The 20199-nt window shown below is 35.6% G+C and overlaps 4 protein-coding genes across 7 annotated transcripts in view; 2 read left to right on the top strand and 2 right to left on the bottom strand.

Annotated features, from left to right (window-relative positions):
- LOC109536607 (protein spinster) overlaps positions 1–4091 on the bottom strand; it is a 25343-nt gene extending 21252 nt beyond the window's left edge. For 2 of the 3 annotated variants that reach the window (XM_019902893.2, XM_019902894.2), the window contains exon 1: positions 3362–4089. In XM_019902893.2, coding sequence (XP_019758452.1) covers positions 3362–3578 — 217 coding nt within the window. In that variant the 5' untranslated portion in view covers positions 3579–4089. Of the gene's footprint in view, positions 1–3361 lie in introns of all 3 variants that reach the window. The other variant, XM_048663875.1, reaches the window with a different exon arrangement.
- Positions 4092–4383: 292 nt separating this feature from the next.
- LOC109536605 (exocyst complex component 7) lies at positions 4384–7768 on the top strand. Its single transcript, XM_019902890.2, has 12 exons — positions 4384–4542; positions 4734–4899; positions 5010–5209; positions 5278–5392; positions 5447–5670; positions 5730–5889; positions 5961–6154; positions 6213–6392; positions 6447–6681; positions 6736–6952; positions 7007–7240; positions 7293–7768. Exons 1-12 carry the CDS (start codon positions 4498–4500, stop codon positions 7393–7395), a joined length of 2073 nt encoding a protein of 690 aa, XP_019758449.2. The 5' UTR covers positions 4384–4497; the 3' UTR covers positions 7396–7768.
- Positions 7513–10872, bottom strand: LOC109536606 (rab GTPase-binding effector protein 1). 2 transcript variants are annotated; one of them, XM_019902891.2, is made up of 13 exons: positions 10663–10872; positions 10497–10604; positions 10237–10416; positions 10037–10179; positions 9662–9763; positions 9465–9599; positions 9101–9339; positions 8855–9052; positions 8700–8793; positions 8457–8644; positions 8303–8405; positions 8134–8250; positions 7513–8067 (listed from the first exon to the last, which is right to left on the bottom strand). In XM_019902891.2, exons 1-13 carry the CDS (start codon positions 10694–10696, stop codon positions 7795–7797), a joined length of 1914 nt encoding a protein of 637 aa, XP_019758450.2. In that variant the 5' UTR covers positions 10697–10872; the 3' UTR covers positions 7513–7794. The 2 variants fall into 2 exon arrangements, with proteins under 2 accessions (XP_019758450.2, XP_019758451.2); XM_019902892.2 differs by having other exon boundaries at positions 10497–10601.
- A 193-nt stretch (positions 10873–11065) lies between these two features.
- Positions 11066–20032, top strand: LOC109536611 (chloride intracellular channel exc-4). Its single transcript, XM_019902899.2, has 5 exons — positions 11066–11287; positions 18104–18370; positions 18434–18596; positions 18650–18764; positions 18826–20032. Exons 1-5 carry the CDS (start codon positions 11216–11218, stop codon positions 18986–18988), a joined length of 780 nt encoding a protein of 259 aa, XP_019758458.2. The 5' UTR covers positions 11066–11215; the 3' UTR covers positions 18989–20032.
- The last annotated feature ends 167 nt before the right edge of the window (positions 20033–20199 follow it).

Raw genomic sequence — 20199 nt, 5'->3', positions numbered from 1 at the left:
ATTTTCATCAGAAGAAAACAAGGAATCCAGAAAGCTGATTGAAAACAACGCTAGAGGCTTCAGATTCAAAATAATCCACATTTTTTGCCCATTTTTCGCAGTCACAATCTTTAACCGACGATAACTTTCTAATGATTCAATATAAAAAAATTCAATGTCAAGGCTAGATAAGACATAAATCCAACGGCTACATTACATAAACAAATAACAAATTTGCATTTTACAATAACTAATTTCAGGCGTTAGTGTGTAAACAGCAAAAAACGACCAATTTTCCAAAATTTTATCTACATAAGAGCAACAAACATCGTCGTTACATGGTCTGATATCTTGAGTGGGAAATAAACATTCAATTTACTTTGTTTTCTACAATTTATGGTAGCGATATGCTCAATAATAATTACTTCAATAACTTGCAGGAATCGAACAATTCCGAATTTCAATGATAAACACACAATTAATCATGCAGGCTAATTAAGACTCAAATTTTCCTGTAATGGAACAGATCAGTGGTGATGTGGCGGTCACGAAGCAATCACGCCATAAGTTTACATGAGTAACACCCACTTTAAGCCAATCCAGATAAGATTAGATACACGATTTGCAACTATGTCAGTAGGAATTAGGAGTTTTATCTTATCTGGTGAAGGACGGAATTGAATTAAAATTGCATCCTACAGAAAAACACAACCGATTGGTTCCCGAGATAGTGAGCTTCAAGCTTTTCAATATGAAATCCCAGTTGGATAATCCACAACAACTCATATCAAAGACTATTGAGGCCTGCGATATTCATGGATGTTTCCCAGCAGTTAATTAAGATTATTCATGCAATGTGTCCACCCATTAAGTCATCCGTAAGGGCAGGACGTTAAATTCCAACCATATGGATGTTGGTTGGTATTAAACTCTACGTAATAAACGATCGCTCACATAATGGGGCTCCACATAATCTCTTCTACACACACATGAACACTCTTATTAAAAAGCACGCGGGACGCCTGCATGAATATATTACCCCAAAATTAACGTGGTGTCCTGGTGTGAAAAGGATGAACGGGTTTAGCAGTGGCGTTCTTTCAGCATGATCAGCAATATGAGATCAGATAATTCATTGCAAGTTGCCACCTGAATTAGAAGCTTCAAAAAAATTGCTCAGTTTGAAAATTACTTAATATGCGTTAATAGACGACATATACTTTCGCTATAACCGGGTGATATTTAATCTATATTAAATATCATATATATATAAGAAAAAGATCTATATAAGGAAAAGATAAGTTAATAACGAAAACCAGCGACAGTTTTAAGTATCAATGTAGTTGCCACTTTTGGTAAGCGTTGTGTTATTGCTTTACTATTTTCCATTAAAAATATTTTAATATTCGGTTCGATCGAAAAAGAATTTAGACTGTTTTAATAGCGCTCTACTGCTTACGTATACGATTAAAATAATTACTTTGTTGTGTGTGCATGTTGCCATTCCCCCATTAACTTAACAGAATTTTCCATATTACCTAAGTTGAGCAAAACCATTTAACTTGTCCGCAAAACGAACCAGTGGGCTAAAACAACATGGTACAAGTACTATTGGAAATAATTAACACACTGTTGCTTAATGAAAAATGCGACAAAAAGAGGCTAAAAAAGAACCACGCGATGAATGATTTGAGGCCTATAAATACCCTCAATACCAAATGTCTAGGTCTGATTCAAGTAATTATGGCAGGGTCATTGCAGATTCGTCTACAAGCGCTTAAAAATAGATTTCTATTCCTAAACTCCTGTTAAACCCATTAAAAATACATACACCTTTCCAGATAAGACCTGACTGATATCGCTTTATGCACATTGTGGTGCAATGGAATGTTTAGATTCGCATTAACTTAACAAATATCCCAATAAAATGTGACTGTTTACGTTGCCTAAATGGTTTATTTTCACGTTTACGTTCCGCTCACAACCGTTTTTCCTGAAAACCGATTGAAGCCAATTATGACCGCGCTCATTGAGAATTGCATTTTGAAGACTTCATAAGAACGCAACCACTCGGCTAAGCTGTCTTTAGCCAATTACAAATTTGCAATGCAAAATCCTTATCTGATGTGTTGGACTAATGCAATTACGGCCTTTAAATGCAGCCATTTAGGCAAGCTTAAGTTGAATGCCAGGCTTTATCCCATTCTGATCAATGACTGGATTTAGAGACGGGTTAAATCTCCATTTAGATAATAGGAATTGTATTTAAGAAGATAATCGTCATTTCAACAGGTGAGATTGAAATGTTCGATTTATTTGCTACAGGCAATTCTTCTCGAGCATGGCTAGAGATTTAAGAGAACCACATTACGCACTAAGGTTGAGTGTGTTTTACTCATTACGCTGGCAAAATACACATTTTCCTGAAAGGAACAGAACGGGCCGAGGCGAGTTTTTTGGGCAAACACAACGAGTAAAACTTCGCGGTAAAAGCATTATTTATTTCGAGTTGCACTCCTTGATGAGATGGACTTATTTAAACTCTCTATTGCATCACTTTTCACTAAAAAAATATGCGTAATATTTTAGGAAACTTGAAATTTAACAGCACCGTTTGGTTTGAATGAATGCAAAAACGACTGAGAAATATTTAAAAATTGTTACAAGTTTTCCTTACTCAGTCGCGAACTAAACAAGTTCTCAGAAATCTGATTTTAGATAAAATAAAATGAAGCAAAATGTCAAAACATTTTTAGAAAATAACGGAGAATTTGAGTAGTATCATGGACTATTTTAGTTTAAAGCCCCTTTTTTTGTTCTCTTGCATTTTCTCGCTCCTGATTTATTTCCTTCTTTTAAATGCCTTTTGTTACTAGAAAAAGCATAAAATATTTCTTGCCCAGTACCTAGACTTGAAAAAAGTTTCTTGTATTAAATGCCGATTAACGAGCCGCTACTGGTTGCCCAACAAATCCAGGTAGACCAATGACGGCTCGTGAAAATCCAGCCCAATAGAATCAATGCTATGGATTTTGGTTTTATTTACTTTTTTTAGTTTAATGTGATTTATGGGCTTAGTTATTTTAGCAAGCAAATACCTGATCTCTTGGGCTTACTTGGAAATGTTGAATGCATGGAAAAACTGGGGTTATATAATAATTGCAATAAAAAAAAATGTAAACTACATAAGTAGAAGGTCAATAAAGTGAACAATACGTGTTTTTTATGCACGATTGTTTGCAGTTCTTATAAATGCAGGAAAGTTACGGTTTGGGAATCACTTTTTCAGTGAATTGTTGGCTGTTGTTGAGGAAATAAACCGTCAGTGGGTTGCTGATGACTAAGGCCACGATGGGAAATAGTTACTCTGTGCACGTCTTACCTGCCACGGTGAATCTATCCATATAATTAATTAAATTTACATAACACAACACGCTGACTGAAATCCATTCAGTCAATTTGACGTCCCTCCAAGACCGTTCATGTTCACTATTGTCCTCACTTTCGCGTACCAATTCGGCCTGGGAATTATTCTGTTCCATGATGTTCAGTTTTTTCAGCACAAAGTTCGAACTTTTCTCTAGTTTTTCTGACGGCATATTTGCTGGATCCTTCCACACACGCGACGGCCGGCCGAATGAAGGGAATTTGAAATTCGTTCCATGTTGGCGCTATTCTATACACGCATGTGCTAGACAATCACCTGATGAATGAATGGTGACGTTTCCTTTCTGGTGCAAAGCGCAGCGCTATTTTTATCTGGTGCAATGTTTTCGATTACTGATCGATGAATATCGTACTTACTATCCCGCTTCACCACTGCCGGTAATCGGCTCAATTTCCTTTAAACGGTATTCAAACAATAAAAATAATATGGATCGTAAGTGCAGAGAAAACTCAAACTTTCCGCACTTGTGTCACTGTCAAAAAACTGTTCGCGACGCCAACCAGCTGACTTGCCAGTGGTCAGTGCCGTGCACAAAAATCTTTTTGGCCGTTTTTGCAGAAGATCACAGATGCTAAAAGCGATAAATCACTTGAATATTGCAACAATTAAAAAAAAACACTGGAAATCACACTCCACTTATGGCACCACAGACGCTGAATAAATGAGTTAGTTAATATTTTTTTAAACGATTACTGATAAGAGTTTTTCGCCGATAAGAAAACCATAAATGCTTATTGACCCTGGTTCACATTAAACCCGTTAAATAAAATACCTGGTTCACATTAAACGTTTATATTACTATCTGTAGCACTAAAATTCCTTACAAAAAAAATGCCAAATAAATTGAGGAATTTTACGTTTGGATGTAATCAAACTAGTTATTCTCAGGCTAGGAGCTTGCCTCTAGATCTACGTTGCCACTTCGCCGGATTAATGTGTTTCTTTTAATAACCCAAAAACTCCAGCTAATGTCAAATGCATAATAAACAAATAACATTGAATGTGGCAATTGCAATAAATTGTTTATAATAATTGTTCGCTGCTAAGTATTGTTGGACTCAATAGTAAATATGGGAGACGAAGGGGGACTGGAGATTTTGAACAAACTGGAAAAAGTAATATGCCTTTGCATTTAGTTTTATAAAAATCACTACTACGCGATTTTGAATCAATATTTTCAGTCTCTTGGACAATTTGTGTGTTTACTGCTAAATGAATTGCATTAGAGATTGTTGTTAAATGATTTATTAACATTATGTTTTAAAAAAATCCTTGAATTCCTCGAAGTATATTGTAACAATTACAGGAGCAAACCAATTTATCCCTATTGCAAGAACGGTTAGCCAAAAGTGCTCAGATCACGAAAGGTATAGGCAACATACTAAATACCTTCGAGCAAAGATTGTCCCGCTTGGAAGAGACGATTTTGCCAGTGTATAATGAAACTGAAAGTCTCCAGAAGGCTCAGTATAGTATCCTTTTAGTTAATTTCTTCATTGTACGTCTCAGCAAACTTACTTTGCGTTATTTGTACTCAATAGTTAGCCACAAAAGCGTGAAAAATCCTTAACAAAATGCGCAGATATTGAGTGCACTATGCAACTGCTTGATAACGTTATTGGATATTACGAAGTATCTGGCAATGTGGAGCATATCATAGAAAAGGGGCCGGGTGAAGGCGGGATTGAGCTGGATAGATACATAGATGCCTTAAATCGGCTTTATAATGCTCAGAAATATTTTGAAAAAAACATACCCCAGAGCGTTGAGCTAATAAATGTGGTAGGTGTCGATAACTAGCCTTCAATGATGTTTATTTCAAACTAATCGATTCTTTCTTTAAATTGTAGTCATCGTTTTTCCACAAAGGCAGCGATAAGTTAAACGCAGAATTTAAGACAATTTTGGACAAATACAACACGCCGATTTTGCCGATTGTTTTGCTAGATTTCATTCATTTTGAAGGTAAAACGAGTGAATTATCCATAATTAAATTACTAACTATACATATTGGTATAGAATCCCGGGATATGAAAGCTCTTCCCAAACAGATACCCCCAGAAGCAAAAGAACAACTGATTAAAATATCATCCTGGCTGCTCAGTCATAATCGAGACGAATTCTTGACGGTTTATGGAAAAACTAGAGGCAGCGTATTGCAACGTTCCCTAACTATGCTGCGGAATCATCAAAAATCAGTCAGCGGCGGCAGCGTTCATACGTCTGCCAACTCTCCAATGTTGGTAAGACAATTCGCAACTTTCTCTGATTTAACAAATATAAACCTCCTTTGAATGTGTAGAAATCGAAGTTCCCCAGCAGACATGAAGCTAAAAGGCAGCATTCAACTAGACGATTGCAAGCATTTGAGCGAAAAGCTAACAGAATGTTCCTCCGTGCATCACAGACTTTAGAACACTCCACTGGGTTCACATTGGGGTCAAAAAGATCATCTCATCTAGGTAGTTTACTTTTTAAGTGCATTGGAACTAATATAATTCCAATTCCTATAAAATTGGCTGTATCTTTACAGATACATCCTACAGCGGAGAAGAAGTGGATAATGAGCAGGAAATGTACAACTACCTCATATGCATCATAGCCTTGCACAAGCTGATGCAAATAGAGCAATACTTAATGAAGGAGATAATCACGCCCAATCACAGGCCGCAGGTTTTTGAGCTTATTGTAAGAGAAGCCATGGACACCTTGGTTCAGGATGGAGAGGTGCGGAGTAGAACGACATATAAACGAAATGATTGATTGCCAAGCGCGGGTTTTTCAGAATATTGCCACCAGAGCGAAAAAGTGCATCCAAAGACACGACTTTGGAACAGTATTGGTGATCTTTCCGATTTTCAAGCAACTAAGAGCGCTGAAGCCTGATTTTGAACGGACTATCGAACAGTGGGACTTGAATGTTAAGCAAAAGTTTGAATCCATTTTGCAAATGCTCCAGACAACTGTAAGCGAAATTGGATGCACGTGAAAGTCAAAAGCTTTTTTCCAATGATTTTAGGGAGCTAAAGCTTTGGACGATTTTATAGAAAGTCTCCGATCAGACTCAGTAACTCAGCTTCCACCGGATGGCACTGTTCATGAGCTGACTAGTAACGTTATCATGTTTCTAGAGCAATTGCTGGATTACAGTGATACAATTGGCATAGTATTAGGTCAAGATCCTATTTATGCCAAGCAACTGGAGAAACTTAAATTCGCTGATCAAAACAAAGCGTTCATTGGCTTATATATAGGTAAATTATCCATTCATTTCCATATGGAATAATACACCAAAAAATTGAAAACAGGTAAAGTCCTGGCGCAACTCAACCACACTCTGATCAGCAAAAGTGAACAGTATAGTGACGTCGCCCTAAAAGCCCTTTTCCGGCTTAATAACAACAACTATGTGTTGAAATCATTGCAAAGAACTAATCTTTTGGAATTGTATCTGATATCGGAACCCAAGTGCGAAGAGTATTATCACACCTCGATTCAAGACCACAAAAAAGCTTATTCCCAGTGGTAAATTTTAGCATCATGATTTCGATTATTTTTTAAATATTTGCCTTGATTCAGCTGGAACAAGCTTTTGAACTACATAGAGTCTGATGACCCGTTCGTACATGGGGAAAAACTGAAAGACAAGGAAAGGGCGGCAGTGAAAGAGAAATTTGCCGGTTTTAACAAGGAAATTGAGGATATTTCGAAAGTGCAAAGAGGATATTCCATTCCGGATATAGAGTTAAGGGAGAGCATCAAACGGGATAATAAGGAGCTGGTGATTCCCAAGTATAACGCTTTTTTCAACAGGTAATGGAAGAAACGACGTTTTTTTAAACGGCTTAAAATAATGATGTTTTAGATACGGCGTCCTGAATTTTACGAAAAACCCCGAGAAATATATCAAACATAAACCAGATGAAGTTTCAGCAATCATTGATAGATTTTTTGATGTAGCCGCTTAAGTATGATTGGTGCATGTAGGTTTTTATTATTGATTTTATATTGTTTATTGGGATTAATTTACTTATTGTTATGTAAGAAGGTAAGGAGAAATAATCACTAAAACACACTATAGAAGATTTCAGATTAAAATTTATGGATTTAATTTGATCAATAAAACTGAATATTTATTTTCATAAAGCAGCAAACATAGGCGTTCAAAAAACGTATACCTATAGTCACTTTTTCCTAGATTTATTTTAACTTTACAAAATATTTCCAAAAAGTAATAGAGGCGATAGTAACTGTAAACATTCTACACATTTGGAGTTGCGACAATTTACGCAATGAAGGTACGTTTTTTTCTGAACAATAAACTTTTCATACATAACATAACATAAGTAAATTTAAAACCTACCAATTCAAGTCGTTGGAAGCTCTTTACTGAAGTAAGGAGCCGAAGTCTTGACTAGTAAAGTGTAGCAGACATCACAAACATGAGACGGCCTCATATTAGGCCCCGACTGAACAACACGAGCCACACAGTTCGGACAAAAAATCTGACCGCAATGCCTGCAATGTTGTTTTCGCTTGGAATTGGAAAACGGTATGTGACAATTTGAACATTCCTCGATGTCTTCCTCATGCTGCCATCGTACTTGGTGGTCTGCTTCGCGAATTTTTTCAAATTGTATCTGAAATTTCACTCAAAATGCTCAAAACCCTATATTGAAAAATTGATGAGACGCCATTGTGCATACCTGTAAGTTTTGCGATAGTTTTACCAAGTCGCGTTGAACAGCTTCAGCATTCTCTAGATCCTCTTGTTGCGAATGAAGTCGCGTTTTTAGTTCGTGGTTTTGATTTTGTAGTTTTACCTAAAACGATCAAAAATCACATATAAAGCTAGTTAACACTTATCTGACTTACTATATTATCTGAAAGCTGTTTTATTTGTTCTTCTCTTTCCTTAATATTTACATTTTTAGCTAAATACTGCTTTTTCTCTTTTTCGAGAATTTCAATCTGCTCCCTAAAATCAGAAATGATTTTCTTCGATTTCCAATCATGTGAAAGATATTACCTTAAATATTTAATTTCAATATCTGCAGATTCTGCCACGGCTTTCTTTTCGTGTTTATAATGAGCAATTTGGCTATTCAGTAAATCAATTTTAGACTGCAGGCTTTTAACGTTATCTTCAGCTGCTTCTTTTCCAACCTTTGTGATGATCAATTCTTGTTGATTTTTAAGCACCAGCTCATGTAATTCCTAGAATTTGAACCAAAAATAATAAGTTTCATATTAAATGAATATTATCACTCGCCTCCACTGTATCGGGTAAATCGATAAATTCGCTTTGCAACTGTTGGGAATGGATGGTGTACTTTCCCACCAGATTTTCGTTTTCTGTTTGCAATCTGCAACGATGTTTAAAGTGCCATTAAATTATCGAAATAAAATCAACCGCTCAAAACGTACTTATCGAGATCATGATATATTTGCTCCCTATCTTTGGTTAATTTCAGCAACTCTGCACTCATCTCCTTTGAGACTTGATTAAAATACTGCCGAAGTTCGATCAAATCTTGCTGAGTACAGTCAGTGGTTCGCGTGAGTTCAGCCACTTGCTGTTTGTGCTCTTCTCGCTTTTCATTCCATTTCTCTTCCATTTCTTTCCTATTAATATGGCTTAGTCGCAAATTGGCTGCAAACTAATGGCGTTACCTGAATCCGATTTCTTTGAGCAAATCCTCCTTGTGGCGATCGGCGGCTTTTTCTGCGACCAACACTTGCAATTTTAGCTCATTCACATGCTGTTGTTCTTTTACTAGCTGCGCCTCATAATTGCTGCACATATCACATGGGAGAATGTCACTCTTCGGCATCTCAAACGACGTATTGGTTGAGGCGGAGATTTGTAGATTCGTCTTTTCTGGTGTTTGATTTGGTGTTGGTTTAATGGACTGGAGAAATATTTTATTTCAATATAAATAGTACACACCATTTACTATTACAATGTTTTAAGGCTCGGTTTCTTTAACTATCCAGCTTTTAAAGTGGACAGTGGTTTTGGTAAAAACTGTTTTACCTCATTTACTAGATGACGACATTCCCTGCACTTCTGTAACTGCTCATCGGTTGCCCGCAGTTTCTCCTTCAGCGCTCTGATTTGCTCTTCTAAGGGGTCGACCAACGAGCGCAACACCTCTATATCCTCGAGAGTCTATAACGAATATTTTTCTAAAGATGCCACTTAGTGGAAATCGATAAACTACTTTCTGATACCTTTTCGGACTTTTCATCTTGTGATCCACCAAATGCATCGAGTTTCTTTGCAATTCCTTTCGTTAGAGCGTTTATCATAACGCTGGGCGCCAAACTGTGCTCCTGAAATTGAAAAAGCAGACAAAACTATTAATAAACAGCATAATTTTCTTTAAGCAGAGTACTGTAAATTACATTTGAGACTTTTCCTAATATGTGCTCGACGTAATTAAACATGTTGCTCTAGACGTAGGTCTACTGATAATGATGAAATTCGGTTGATATACCCACATCGGGTTAATGCTAGGAGTATGCTAATTTTCGTGATTAGCAAATGGGACATTCAACGAAGTAAAAGCAGACAGAATTTTAATTAGGGCTCAACGCGCTTCATACCTGACTAGTAGATTGTTGTTGGTACTGATTATTCTGATGTTTTAGCTGCTCGTTTTCCTTCTGTAGATACTGAATGTAGGCCTGCAGTTTTTGTAAATCGTGGTCATAGAGACTTCGGTTCGAGCTGGATTCTTCTACAGTTTCTAAAACGATTAAAAATTGCATCTAGAGCTATTTTATTGTTACCCCATAATATTAACCATGGATTAATCTTTGTAGTGATGCAATTTCTTCTTCGGCTTTTCGTTTTTCATCTTCAAAATCCGATTCCCGCATGCTGTCCACCACCAATTGGCTTTTAACATCATCAAGTTCATTTTTCAGTTTCTTCAATTGATCCATAAGTAGATTGTTTTCCTCATGTTTCCTTGATAGCTCAGCTGCATTAAAACGAGATTTTGTTCACACAATTTTCAAATAAAGTGAGAATCAGATGCAAAATATGTTAGTGGCACCCTACCTTCTTTTTGCAGAAACAAGTCCTTCATTTTGGCCCTCTGAGCGTTGAATTCTTCGGTCATTTTCTTGTTTGCCATTTCCAGAGTTTGCATTTGCAGCTGTGGATCTGCTGTTATAAAAAAACACAGGTTTTTTTACGTGAAACTTAGGTTTTTCCTGCGGCTCACCATTGGCTTTATCCACTTCCTGCGATTGATCCATTTGGAATCGATCGTAATTATTCGGCCAAAGGTACGATTTAAGCTGAGATTGGGATGAGCAGTTCAAACATTACACTGGAAGCAATGTAATGGTGTTATTTGGTAAATAGTAAACTTTTTAGTAATCATCTCAATAACCTATAAAAAGTTTGACAAACGTCAGTTTTTCGACCTGCAAATGGGGCCAACTGCAGGATATATTGAACACTTAAAAAGTGCTAAGGTACAATTTCTGAGTAACACTGTGAATAATTGGCTTTGCGTAAGGCTTAAAAATTGTACATTGTTAACCCAGTTTATTGAAGTATTAGTGAATTCTTATCAATTGTTGATGGTTGAGTATTTTTATGCGATTGGCGGCATTGTTAATTAATTATTCAGCAGTTTTGTCAGCTGTCTTGCTTTCAACCAGCATAGACGTCATAATTTTTCAGTCAGTCAATTTTCACAGTTGAGAACGTATTGTTCGCGATTAGTGCCTTTTTAAACGATTTTCTTGTGCATTTAATAGTATTTTACCATGGCGGACGAAGTGAATGAAAACGGCCACCCTGAAAATGGAGACGTTCCAGAGATCGAGCTTATTATCCGAGTAAGTTAATTTTTACTTGTACTTCAGGCCACTGTGCAGGGCGTGACTTTAAGTGCAGAAGGTTTGCTTAGGCCTGCCAGCATTCAATCCGTTTTGTTAACAATTGAAGGGTTTTCTGCAATAATTCAGCACTTGTTTAACACCAGGCTGGGAATATTAAATGAGGTTCCTCAGTCGTTATTAGCATACTTGACCTTGGAGTCCTCAGCTTGAAGCCTGCAATATTCCAAGTTTAGACATTAAAGTATTTTTCAGTTATATTTTCGGGTCTTTATACAGCCCCCGTATGCTACATGCCATCATGAGCCCGCAACTCCTTGCTTAGTTGTTGAAAATTCGAAATAGACAGAATCAACTTGAGCTGTGCCTAATCCTGTATGAGCTTAAATAAATTTTCTACTACTTAATAACTCATTATTTTCTACACGGTTCATTTCCTTGGCAACTTAGTAGGAGTTAATTCAATTAGTAATCCACACTTGAGCCTGATTACTAAGCTAGACCTTTGAGATCTAATTCATTGCAGAAATAGAATGTGTACTGTAGCTTGTTATATATTAGCTATTAATGCACTCGGGTAGTTAAAATTGAATTATTTCAATGCCATCTGAGAGTGATTCTATATTAATGAGCCGATTTTAACAATATCAAGATAAGGCTGATTATAGTAATATATCTTAAAACATTGCGACTGAGAACATTAACCATCTTATTGTTTATGTCCTTATGTAACCGGTGTAGGATTTTGTAGGAATTCTCTCTTTCTATGGTCAATTAAAATTTGTGTTGAATTTTAATGCATGATCCACTTTCACTGCTTGATATGCTGTTAAATAACATTTTAAAGGTATTTTTGGTAGCAAAGTTAGATAATCATTAAAAGCGTGTTTAAGGAATAGAACTAGAGCGTTTTCAATAGTTAATTCGGTGCATCAATGGGCGATTTTGAGTGAATAGCGCCTAAAGAGGCGAGATTACACATTTTTTTACAACGCCTAAGTGGGTTCATACCGCAGCTAACTGTGTTTGTCTAAGGTAGTGTGTTATCTTGATTACTTAATTGCTTAAAAAACATGCTACATCTAAGTACAGGCCGAGTAGAGTAAAGTAAATTAATATGTTGAATATCGTTCAAAGTGTTAGCTTGTTGAAGGATCTCAAGTTCAAATTTTTTATTCGCATAGTAATTCGCATAGTAACTCGTTGTTTCTTATTTATACATCATTCTTCTGTTCTTGCATAACTTGAAGATGGCATTCAATAATTCTTTGTATGTAAATGCGCCCAGGCCCATTTAGACGTTGTCGCATTCAGTCCATTGTATTTTAATTCTAATTCGATAACAGCTAGAAAGGTTTGTCATCATTCAGCACGATCACACTACCTGAAGTCTTTGATAAGTAAGCATGTATTGACAAATGTGTACTTAATGATTATTAGATAAAACAATAGCAATATCCATGTGATGGAGCGATTTATAACAATAAGATTTATTTTGCCATGTTGTTTTCCTACGGGACCGCGTTGGTTGATTTAAGAAAGTAGATAGTTTTATCAGTTTGCATATCAATTCTTGCTAGATTTTTTAGACGTTTTCTCGATGGTGATTCTAACAATTTCCGCATGGTACTGAAAATAATTCGCATCCAATAAATGATTGCCTTAATGCGGTGAACTTTCACATTTAATGTACGCAGAAGAATTGTTCGAGCACTTGAATCACTAAATTTCAATATTGCGATTCTTGAGATGGCAAGCCAACAGTTACAAAGAGGTGAGTCATGACCGATGACATTCTGCTATTTATGAATATTTCTCATTGCTGCTTCAAGTTAAGAGCGTAGTCCTTGACATGGTAAATACAAATTTATTATCATTTTAAAATTCATCCTTGGTATTGTTTGAGTCTTAAGGAAATATCGTTTAAAGCATTAAATGTACTTTATATGTGAAATATTCCATATAGCTGTTCAACCACACACACACTGTAAAATAGGTGCTATCCTAAAGTTGATAACCTAGATCCATAGACCATAATTGCTTAGAAATGCCGACTGCTAACATGTGGAAAATTAATGATATCGTATTTACGTTAAGTGGGTTTAATTTTAAATCTCAACTCTCTTTAAAGTTGATGATTTTTGGAAATTTGTACACAAAAACTGGTTTATACGCCATCATCTCCACAACAATTCACCTTTCATCATGACTGAAATCAAGTTGAGCCATTCATTACAATGGAAAAAACCATAATCCTGCTGGCACTTTATCTTTAAAACAATTCTGAGATTGATATGAAAGTACAAGGCAAAATAATCTTACAGTGGACAGTATGGCTTGGGAGTATTTCTGTTTCAAATCGGCCAAATAATGTACATTTTTTACGACTACGAAAAGTTGTTGATTCCATTCGCCTGTTGTTACGTTTCGTAAATTCCCTCTTGCCCGATAGACGATTTTCAAATATCGCCACAAATTTCAACGTTCCTTAGTAACTGGAATATGCAGTTTAATCGAGGCCACACTCTTTAGAGCCCTGTATTTCAGTTCATTAACCTCGGCAAAAATTGCTTAGATGTTACTGTTTACGACAGTATTTTAAATTGCATTGAAATTCTAATGGATTTAATTGGTTTAGTTGTATTGTTGCTAAGTTCAAATAAATCATTTAACGTGTATGTTGCGCGTTTATTGCGAACTGACTTTGAATCGCTTAATCCGCGCTTCCTCCGATTGAAATGTTTCTTTGGCAAAGAAAAATCGGGTTTATTTGGAATATTTCCTACACATTTTTTTTTGAAATTGAGGTGTCTTTATCAGATAATTGGCTGTTTTGCAGGTTGTTAAAGGTTGCAAATTATCAGCGAGAAATACCTAAAAGTTACTTAACACCGAGACGAACTTCGAATTCGCAATTATATGGATGCGTTCAAATGTGCAAGTCCAAAGATTTCATATAATGTTACTCGCCATTTAGCTAGTAATTATAACGATATTTTCAGCCCCACCAAATCTAAAAACTTTGCAATTGCCAAACAAAAAAAATCATGTATGCTATTTCGGATCTATTGAAAGGAAAAAATTCAGCTCACTGCATGATTTTAATTCGAAAGTGGAATACAGTAATAAATAAGCGACATAAAAAGGAAATTTCTACAGTGTAATTGAAATTCCGTTCTTGTAGCGAATAATTATTGTGTTAGATTGTGTCTATTTTAGTCAATTTAAATAATTTTTCCATCATGTTCAAAGAAAGTTGGCATATCTGGATGTTGGGACCGACGCGTTCGTTTAGTTTGTTATACACGGTGATTTTGAAGTCGATATTTTTTAACTGTATATGGAAATCATTGAGACACAACATTTTTCAAAGGTTGAAAAATTAAATAGTTACCTCCATAACTAAAGAAACGTCCAATCATTTCGTAGAACGAATTTGTGATTCTTTAAACGCTTTTTTATCTTTTTTCTGTCATTGTCCCGTTTTCCTTGCGTTTAGATCTTGCACTTGATTGGATAAGTTGATGTCCAAAAACTTGTTTAAACAGTGGCACATTCTCCGCCCACAAAAAACAACTGAAGTCTATTTTCTTTCATGTTTTTATCAGCTCATGGTTTTGGAATTTACGATAATTAACCATTTTTTCCTGGTGAAATAAAACCAACCAATTTGCATGTAATTCGTCCAAATTCTGTATGTTTAAAACAATTTAAAATCTGATCACAAAAGGCGGCCTATACAAGTCGGTTGCTTGTTGACCTTATTTAGTGTGAAAGTGCCACCAATAGGATTTTTATATAAGACCGCAATGAAAGTGTTATCACCATACTAAACATTTGGTTAGATAATTTTCAAAAATGTGCTCTTGTTTATTATTAAATCTTGCGTTCAGAGAGTTTTCTACGCTAAAGAGTACTGGCATGTTTTTTCAATATTTATATGGCATATGAAAGCTTTTGGGGGCAGATTTACGCCATGATAAAAGCTGAGTGGTTCGCTTGTACATGTTTAACAGCTGCAGTTTTTTCAGGGCGGAATTAAGCAAGATAAATAGGTGTTAACGCCGGTACGGGGTTAAAATATACTGGCGAAGTAAAGTGCAGGTTTTGGGAGTGTTATTTTCAGGCTTAACCCAGCCGATGGGAGCTAATAGACTCGAAACAGGTTTAAAGGGTGTCTGAAATGAGCACTATTTGCATCCGCTACATCTACTTTGTGTTAACAGCATTATTTCTTTCGAGCGACTGAATATTCAATTGAATTTATTTAAATATTCAAGGGTCAAGATTAAGCCGTCCCTGTACATATTATCATTTTAACACTAACCGTTAAATTTTATTTGGCTACTACTGTAACGGTCTAGTGACTTGAACATTTCAGGCAACATCTGTTTTTGTACATAACTGCCGTATTTTTAATTTGTCTGTTCGTCGATTGACCAAACGTTTTAGTGTATTGCTTTATTATTAGACTGCGAGTTTGCTGAGAATCGGATGAAGAAATAATAATTAGTGTAAATTCTCCAGAAATTAACAACAATAAATAAAGTTGTACACATGTTTTGGAGCGTGCAACCAACATTCATTCCCAATTTGAAATCTAACGCTAATTTATACACAAAGGAATTTGTTGTTAGCACATTAGAATGAATTGGCCATCATAAAGAAAACAAACAAATAATTTCCAGCAGCTCTGAATGCATTCCAAATGCGATTGACACGGATATAGTTAATTTATATTGATCCAGTAATCTATATTTTCGTGTGTTCTTACAGTTTGTTCATTAAAATGTGACCAACATTTTGCATTTGCTTCACATCGAAACTATAAATAAACACGCGTCTTGCGTTAAAGTGGCACGTAAATTTTCGTATGGAAATTGGAGAGATTTTGCTTGACTTTTGGAAAACATTCACTGATAGCGGTCTTATTTATGACTGGTGGCCTTTTTGCATCCTAATTTTGCCCCCTTGACTACAAGAAAACTGAACTTAAAGTGCATGAGAGCTTGTTCGTTGAACTGATCCAAATATTCCGTTATGTTTAGGATTGATTGAAGAAAATGCTCCCAAAGAAAACCGCACGTAATTGTTTAAACTCTTTATAATATGTGAAAGTTAATTGCTGGTTATAAATGGGGGTTTTTTCAATTTTTTAATGCTTGATGGGATTTTTTCAGTTTGCAATTTGGGTTTTATACGCCGCATGGTTTTGTCGGCCTGTTTTTACGCAACTGTCCCTTGCTGAGCAACGGGTTCAATGTATATTTAACTGTAAATTTCATACATAAAATGACCAAGTTATCACACAAGAATGCCAAGTTATGCAATTTGAAAATTGTATTTTACTGATTGAGGGCAGTTTTTCGCCCAAAAATCCTTAAATTGTAGACAAATTCGATTAGATCTTGGTACGAATAATACGAAATAAACAACAGCCGTCATCGTTATTTATTGACGATAGAAAATGTGTTTTGGCATACAAATTTGAGATACTGAAGGTGTGTAATATTTTCATAAAATGATTTGTGGCGCTTCTCAAGTGCACTTGGAGTTTCGCCCATTTGCAGCTGTGATTGATGATTACCGTAATTTAGAGCCTTTTACTTTTGCTTGTTAATTAAGCGATTAATCGCTTTCTTTTAGTGGGGATTTTTAAGAAACTAATATCTGTTGTACAGCCGGTATTAACACCGAGCCTCATTTATGGAGCATCAATAAAAGGCGACAGCTTAGTAATCCAATTATTGTATTTGGAATATCCAATCGATCCCAGATTGCCTAGGAATTTCGCAATAATTACCTAGAGCGGCCGAAAAAATTGAATTTTCTGTTAATTTGGCTCAACTACTCTTTATCAAGCTAATATGATTTGAAGGTTCAAAATCCTAGGGAATTTCATGAGGACAAAAATGCCTGAAGCTAATTGAAGTAACTTATTTATAACTTTCTGATATCTGCTTACGTTTTTCAGGTTTATCACATTGCATTAGTAATTAATCTTTTCCGCTCATAAAAATGTAATCGCCACTTTTTATTTCTTGTTTGCGAGTCGCATTACTATCGGTTATGTTTTACATGTTTTCTTACAAACAGTTTTATCGCCATTTCACCCTGTTTTACTCAGAAATAGCGAAACATGAAACCTTTGCGATATACGAAAAACGCGATGAAACATTCAAACACCGCACACCTCGAAAAGGTAACAATAACGTTACACAATAATTAAGCGAGTTGATAAATCGCTGGTTAAGTGATTAAGATCTTAAAAATAGCAATGACCTAGGCATTAAGCATCTATATAAATATTGGTTTGCAGATAAAAAGCTAAACGGATAGGACGTAATATTTAACCATATTCTCATGAACTACTAGGAAAAACATGTGCAGATGTGCGTCATAAGAAATGGAATTTTCATTGGTAGATGCACCAAAATTTCTTAATTATCACAATGAATTTGATTAGCTTTTTTCCAATAATTTGTCGTGTGAATGCCGCAAGAACTTCTCGCAACTTCAACTCAATGGCAATTTTTGTATGCTCTTACATTCAGGGTTTTATATTGTTCAATATGCTTAATATGCAGCTGCAAACAATTTGTAATTTTTTAAATATTGTGCGCCTATAGACGATTGAATTCTTTATTAAATTTTCTGCTTTGTCGGTTTTTGACTACAAATATTACATAATTATTTGTATTTGTGTGAAAAGCAGAATTATGCACGGAATTTAAAATTAATTTCGCTCAATCATTGAGAGTTTATTTGGTTTATTTTTCCTTTGAACTTTACGTGAAATATTTCTGTTTTGTTTAGGCTTCCACCATAGATGGACGTCGCAAAGGTGCCTGCCTTTTCTGCCAGGAATATTTTATGGAACTGTATCTTTTGGCCGAATTGAAGACGATCAGCCTGAAAGTGACCACAGTTGATATGCAAAAGCCGCCACCCGATTTCAGGACCAACTTTGAGGCGACGCCGCCGCCCATTCTAATCGATCGCGGAATGGCTATTTTGGAAAACGAAAAAATCGAAAGGCATATCATGAAAACCGTGCCTGGTGGTCACAATTTGTTTGTGCAGGTTCGTCGGCGAGCATTTGGAAAATTGGCGAAGACTGAGTGAAAATTTGTCTGTTAATTTCAGGATAAAGAAGTGGCCACGTTAATTGAAAATCTGTATACGAAATTCAAAATGTACGTAACCAAATACGAGTCGGCAGACACAAAAGAAGCCAGCCAGCCCTTACTTTCTCATCTTGAGAGGATCAATGACTTCCTAGTTAAAAGAGCAACGCGATTCCTCACAGGTAAACAACCACATTTGGTCCAAAAAGTAATAAATTAAATACATTGTTTATAGGCGACACAATGTCATGCTTCGATTGCGAATTGATGCCCAGACTCCAGCACATAAGGATTGGGGCCAAAGCTTTTAGAAAGTTCGAAATTCCAACCAAATTCACGGGATTGTGGAGGTGAAGCTTCATGAAACCATTCCTGTTTAATTGAGATCAATAGCAAAGTGTTCAATTTCAGATACATGGAGAACATGTACGAATTGGAAGCTTTCAGGCAAAGTTGCCCAGCCGATCAGGACATCATCAGCCACATTAAGAACCAACTGGGGCTGCGAACAACCGCTAGAATAGAACTAGAAACGCCGATTTACACGACTTCGATTCCCATCCTCGACTCGTAGAGATGTTCGCTTTTTGGTTCATTTTGTCAAGTTTTTCCCAATTAACCCCCGAAAAATAGTTGATATTTCTAACACCATTACTTTGTAGCTCTTCTACTGTCCGTATGCCACTAGAACAATCTTTTAAACACTGAGCTTCGGGTCATCAAGTCTTTTCCATAAGTGTTTTTAAAATCTACTGAAAATATTTTCAGCGGTTGTATCATGAAGTGAACAACGTCCCTCAGATGGTTTCTTTTGGTTTTTAACAAAATATTGTTCCTGACAACCAGCATTAACAAACCAAGTATTACTAGTAAGTCGTTTCGCATTTTATTAATCATCCATGTTAAGTTGTTTTCATTTCGAGACAAGAAGGTTTTTTATTTTTGAATTAACACAATTGTTGCGCGTCTTAATGGGCCAACAAAAGTTTGCCGCTGTTTTATATTTAGCAAAACTGTTGCTAAACTGATATATAAACGTATGTGCTATTTATTCCCTAATTTTCTATGTGATTAGAAGGTAATTGTTTATACATTTTTATTTTTTCTGTATATATTGAACAAATTATCTGCTTTTCAGTGAAAAAACCGTTATATGGTAAGAGAATTTATTTAATTTGCTATTTTGCATAAACACTGTTTAATCGCGCTATTTAACAATTGTCCTAATTCTATTTATTGTTTGAGGTGTTTTTGAACGTCTACAATCATTGCCTTTGAATAGGCAACTCCCGAGGTATTTCCTACCAGAGTGCCTTAAAGCTTTAGACGTAATTTGGTCGGGTTTTTTAAAATTTACACGCTTACGATAATTAATTAAGCTACATTAATAACGTTTTAGGTGTATTTATTCGACAAACTTATCTTTTAAAATTCCCCAGTAGCTTGCCGTCTGATTAAATTATTTGATGTAAATTAAGGTTTTTAAAAGGTGAAATGTTTTTGATCAACAATTCCAAAATACTGTTTTCCACTATTTATCAGGTACTGTTTCTTGTATAGCTTTATTACAAAGTAGTAGGACATTGTTTCGTTATAGGTATTAAAAAATTAAAACACATTTTTGAGGATGTTTAGTAAAACCTGTGCTCCAACATCGTCAGATCCGATCGTAACTAGACCTACTATACCCATATTCTTGAAATCAGCAGGTATATATTTTTTTATATGCAAAAAGGTGAATTTTAAGGAGTTCGCGCGCTCCAAAGAAATAGAAAATGGAAGCAA

This window comes from Dendroctonus ponderosae, unplaced genomic scaffold (genome assembly GCF_020466585.1).
Source record: "Dendroctonus ponderosae isolate FM_Combo_2020 unplaced genomic scaffold, Dpon_F_20191213v2 Dpon_F_20191213_2, whole genome shotgun sequence".
NCBI classification, from domain to species: domain Eukaryota; kingdom Metazoa; phylum Arthropoda; class Insecta; order Coleoptera; family Curculionidae; genus Dendroctonus; species Dendroctonus ponderosae.
The sequence above is the reverse complement of the archived record's forward strand: the minus strand, read 5'-3'. Positions and strand labels throughout refer to the sequence as shown.

Bases quoted from the DNA above. Each gene is read 5' to 3' on its own strand.
- LOC109536605 (XM_019902890.2), top strand. From the start codon at position 4,498: ATGGGAGACGAAGGGGGACTGGAGATTTTGAACAAACTGGAAAAA. The intron at 4,543-4,733 runs GTAATATGCCTT...TAACAATTACAG, and splicing joins TTTTGAACAAACTGGAAAAA to GAGCAAACCAATTTATCCCT. The intron at 5,890-5,960 runs GTAGTTTACTTT...GTATCTTTACAG, and splicing joins AAAAAGATCATCTCATCTAG to ATACATCCTACAGCGGAGAA.
- LOC109536606 (XM_019902891.2), bottom strand. From the start codon at position 10,696: ATGGATCAATCGCAGGAAGTGGATAAAGCCAATG. The intron at 9,600-9,661 runs GTATCAGAAAGT...TATTCGTTATAG, and splicing joins AAGATGAAAAGTCCGAAAAG to ACTCTCGAGGATATAGAGGT. The intron at 8,645-8,699 runs GCGAGTGATAAT...TTCAAATTCTAG, and splicing joins ATTTACCCGATACAGTGGAG to GAATTACATGAGCTGGTGCT.
- LOC109536611 (XM_019902899.2), top strand. From the start codon at position 11,216: ATGGCGGACGAAGTGAATGAAAACGGCCACCCTGAAAATGGAGACGTT. The intron at 18,371-18,433 runs GTTCGTCGGCGA...TGTTAATTTCAG, and splicing joins GTCACAATTTGTTTGTGCAG to GATAAAGAAGTGGCCACGTT. The intron at 18,765-18,825 runs GTGAAGCTTCAT...GTTCAATTTCAG, and splicing joins AAATTCACGGGATTGTGGAG to ATACATGGAGAACATGTACG.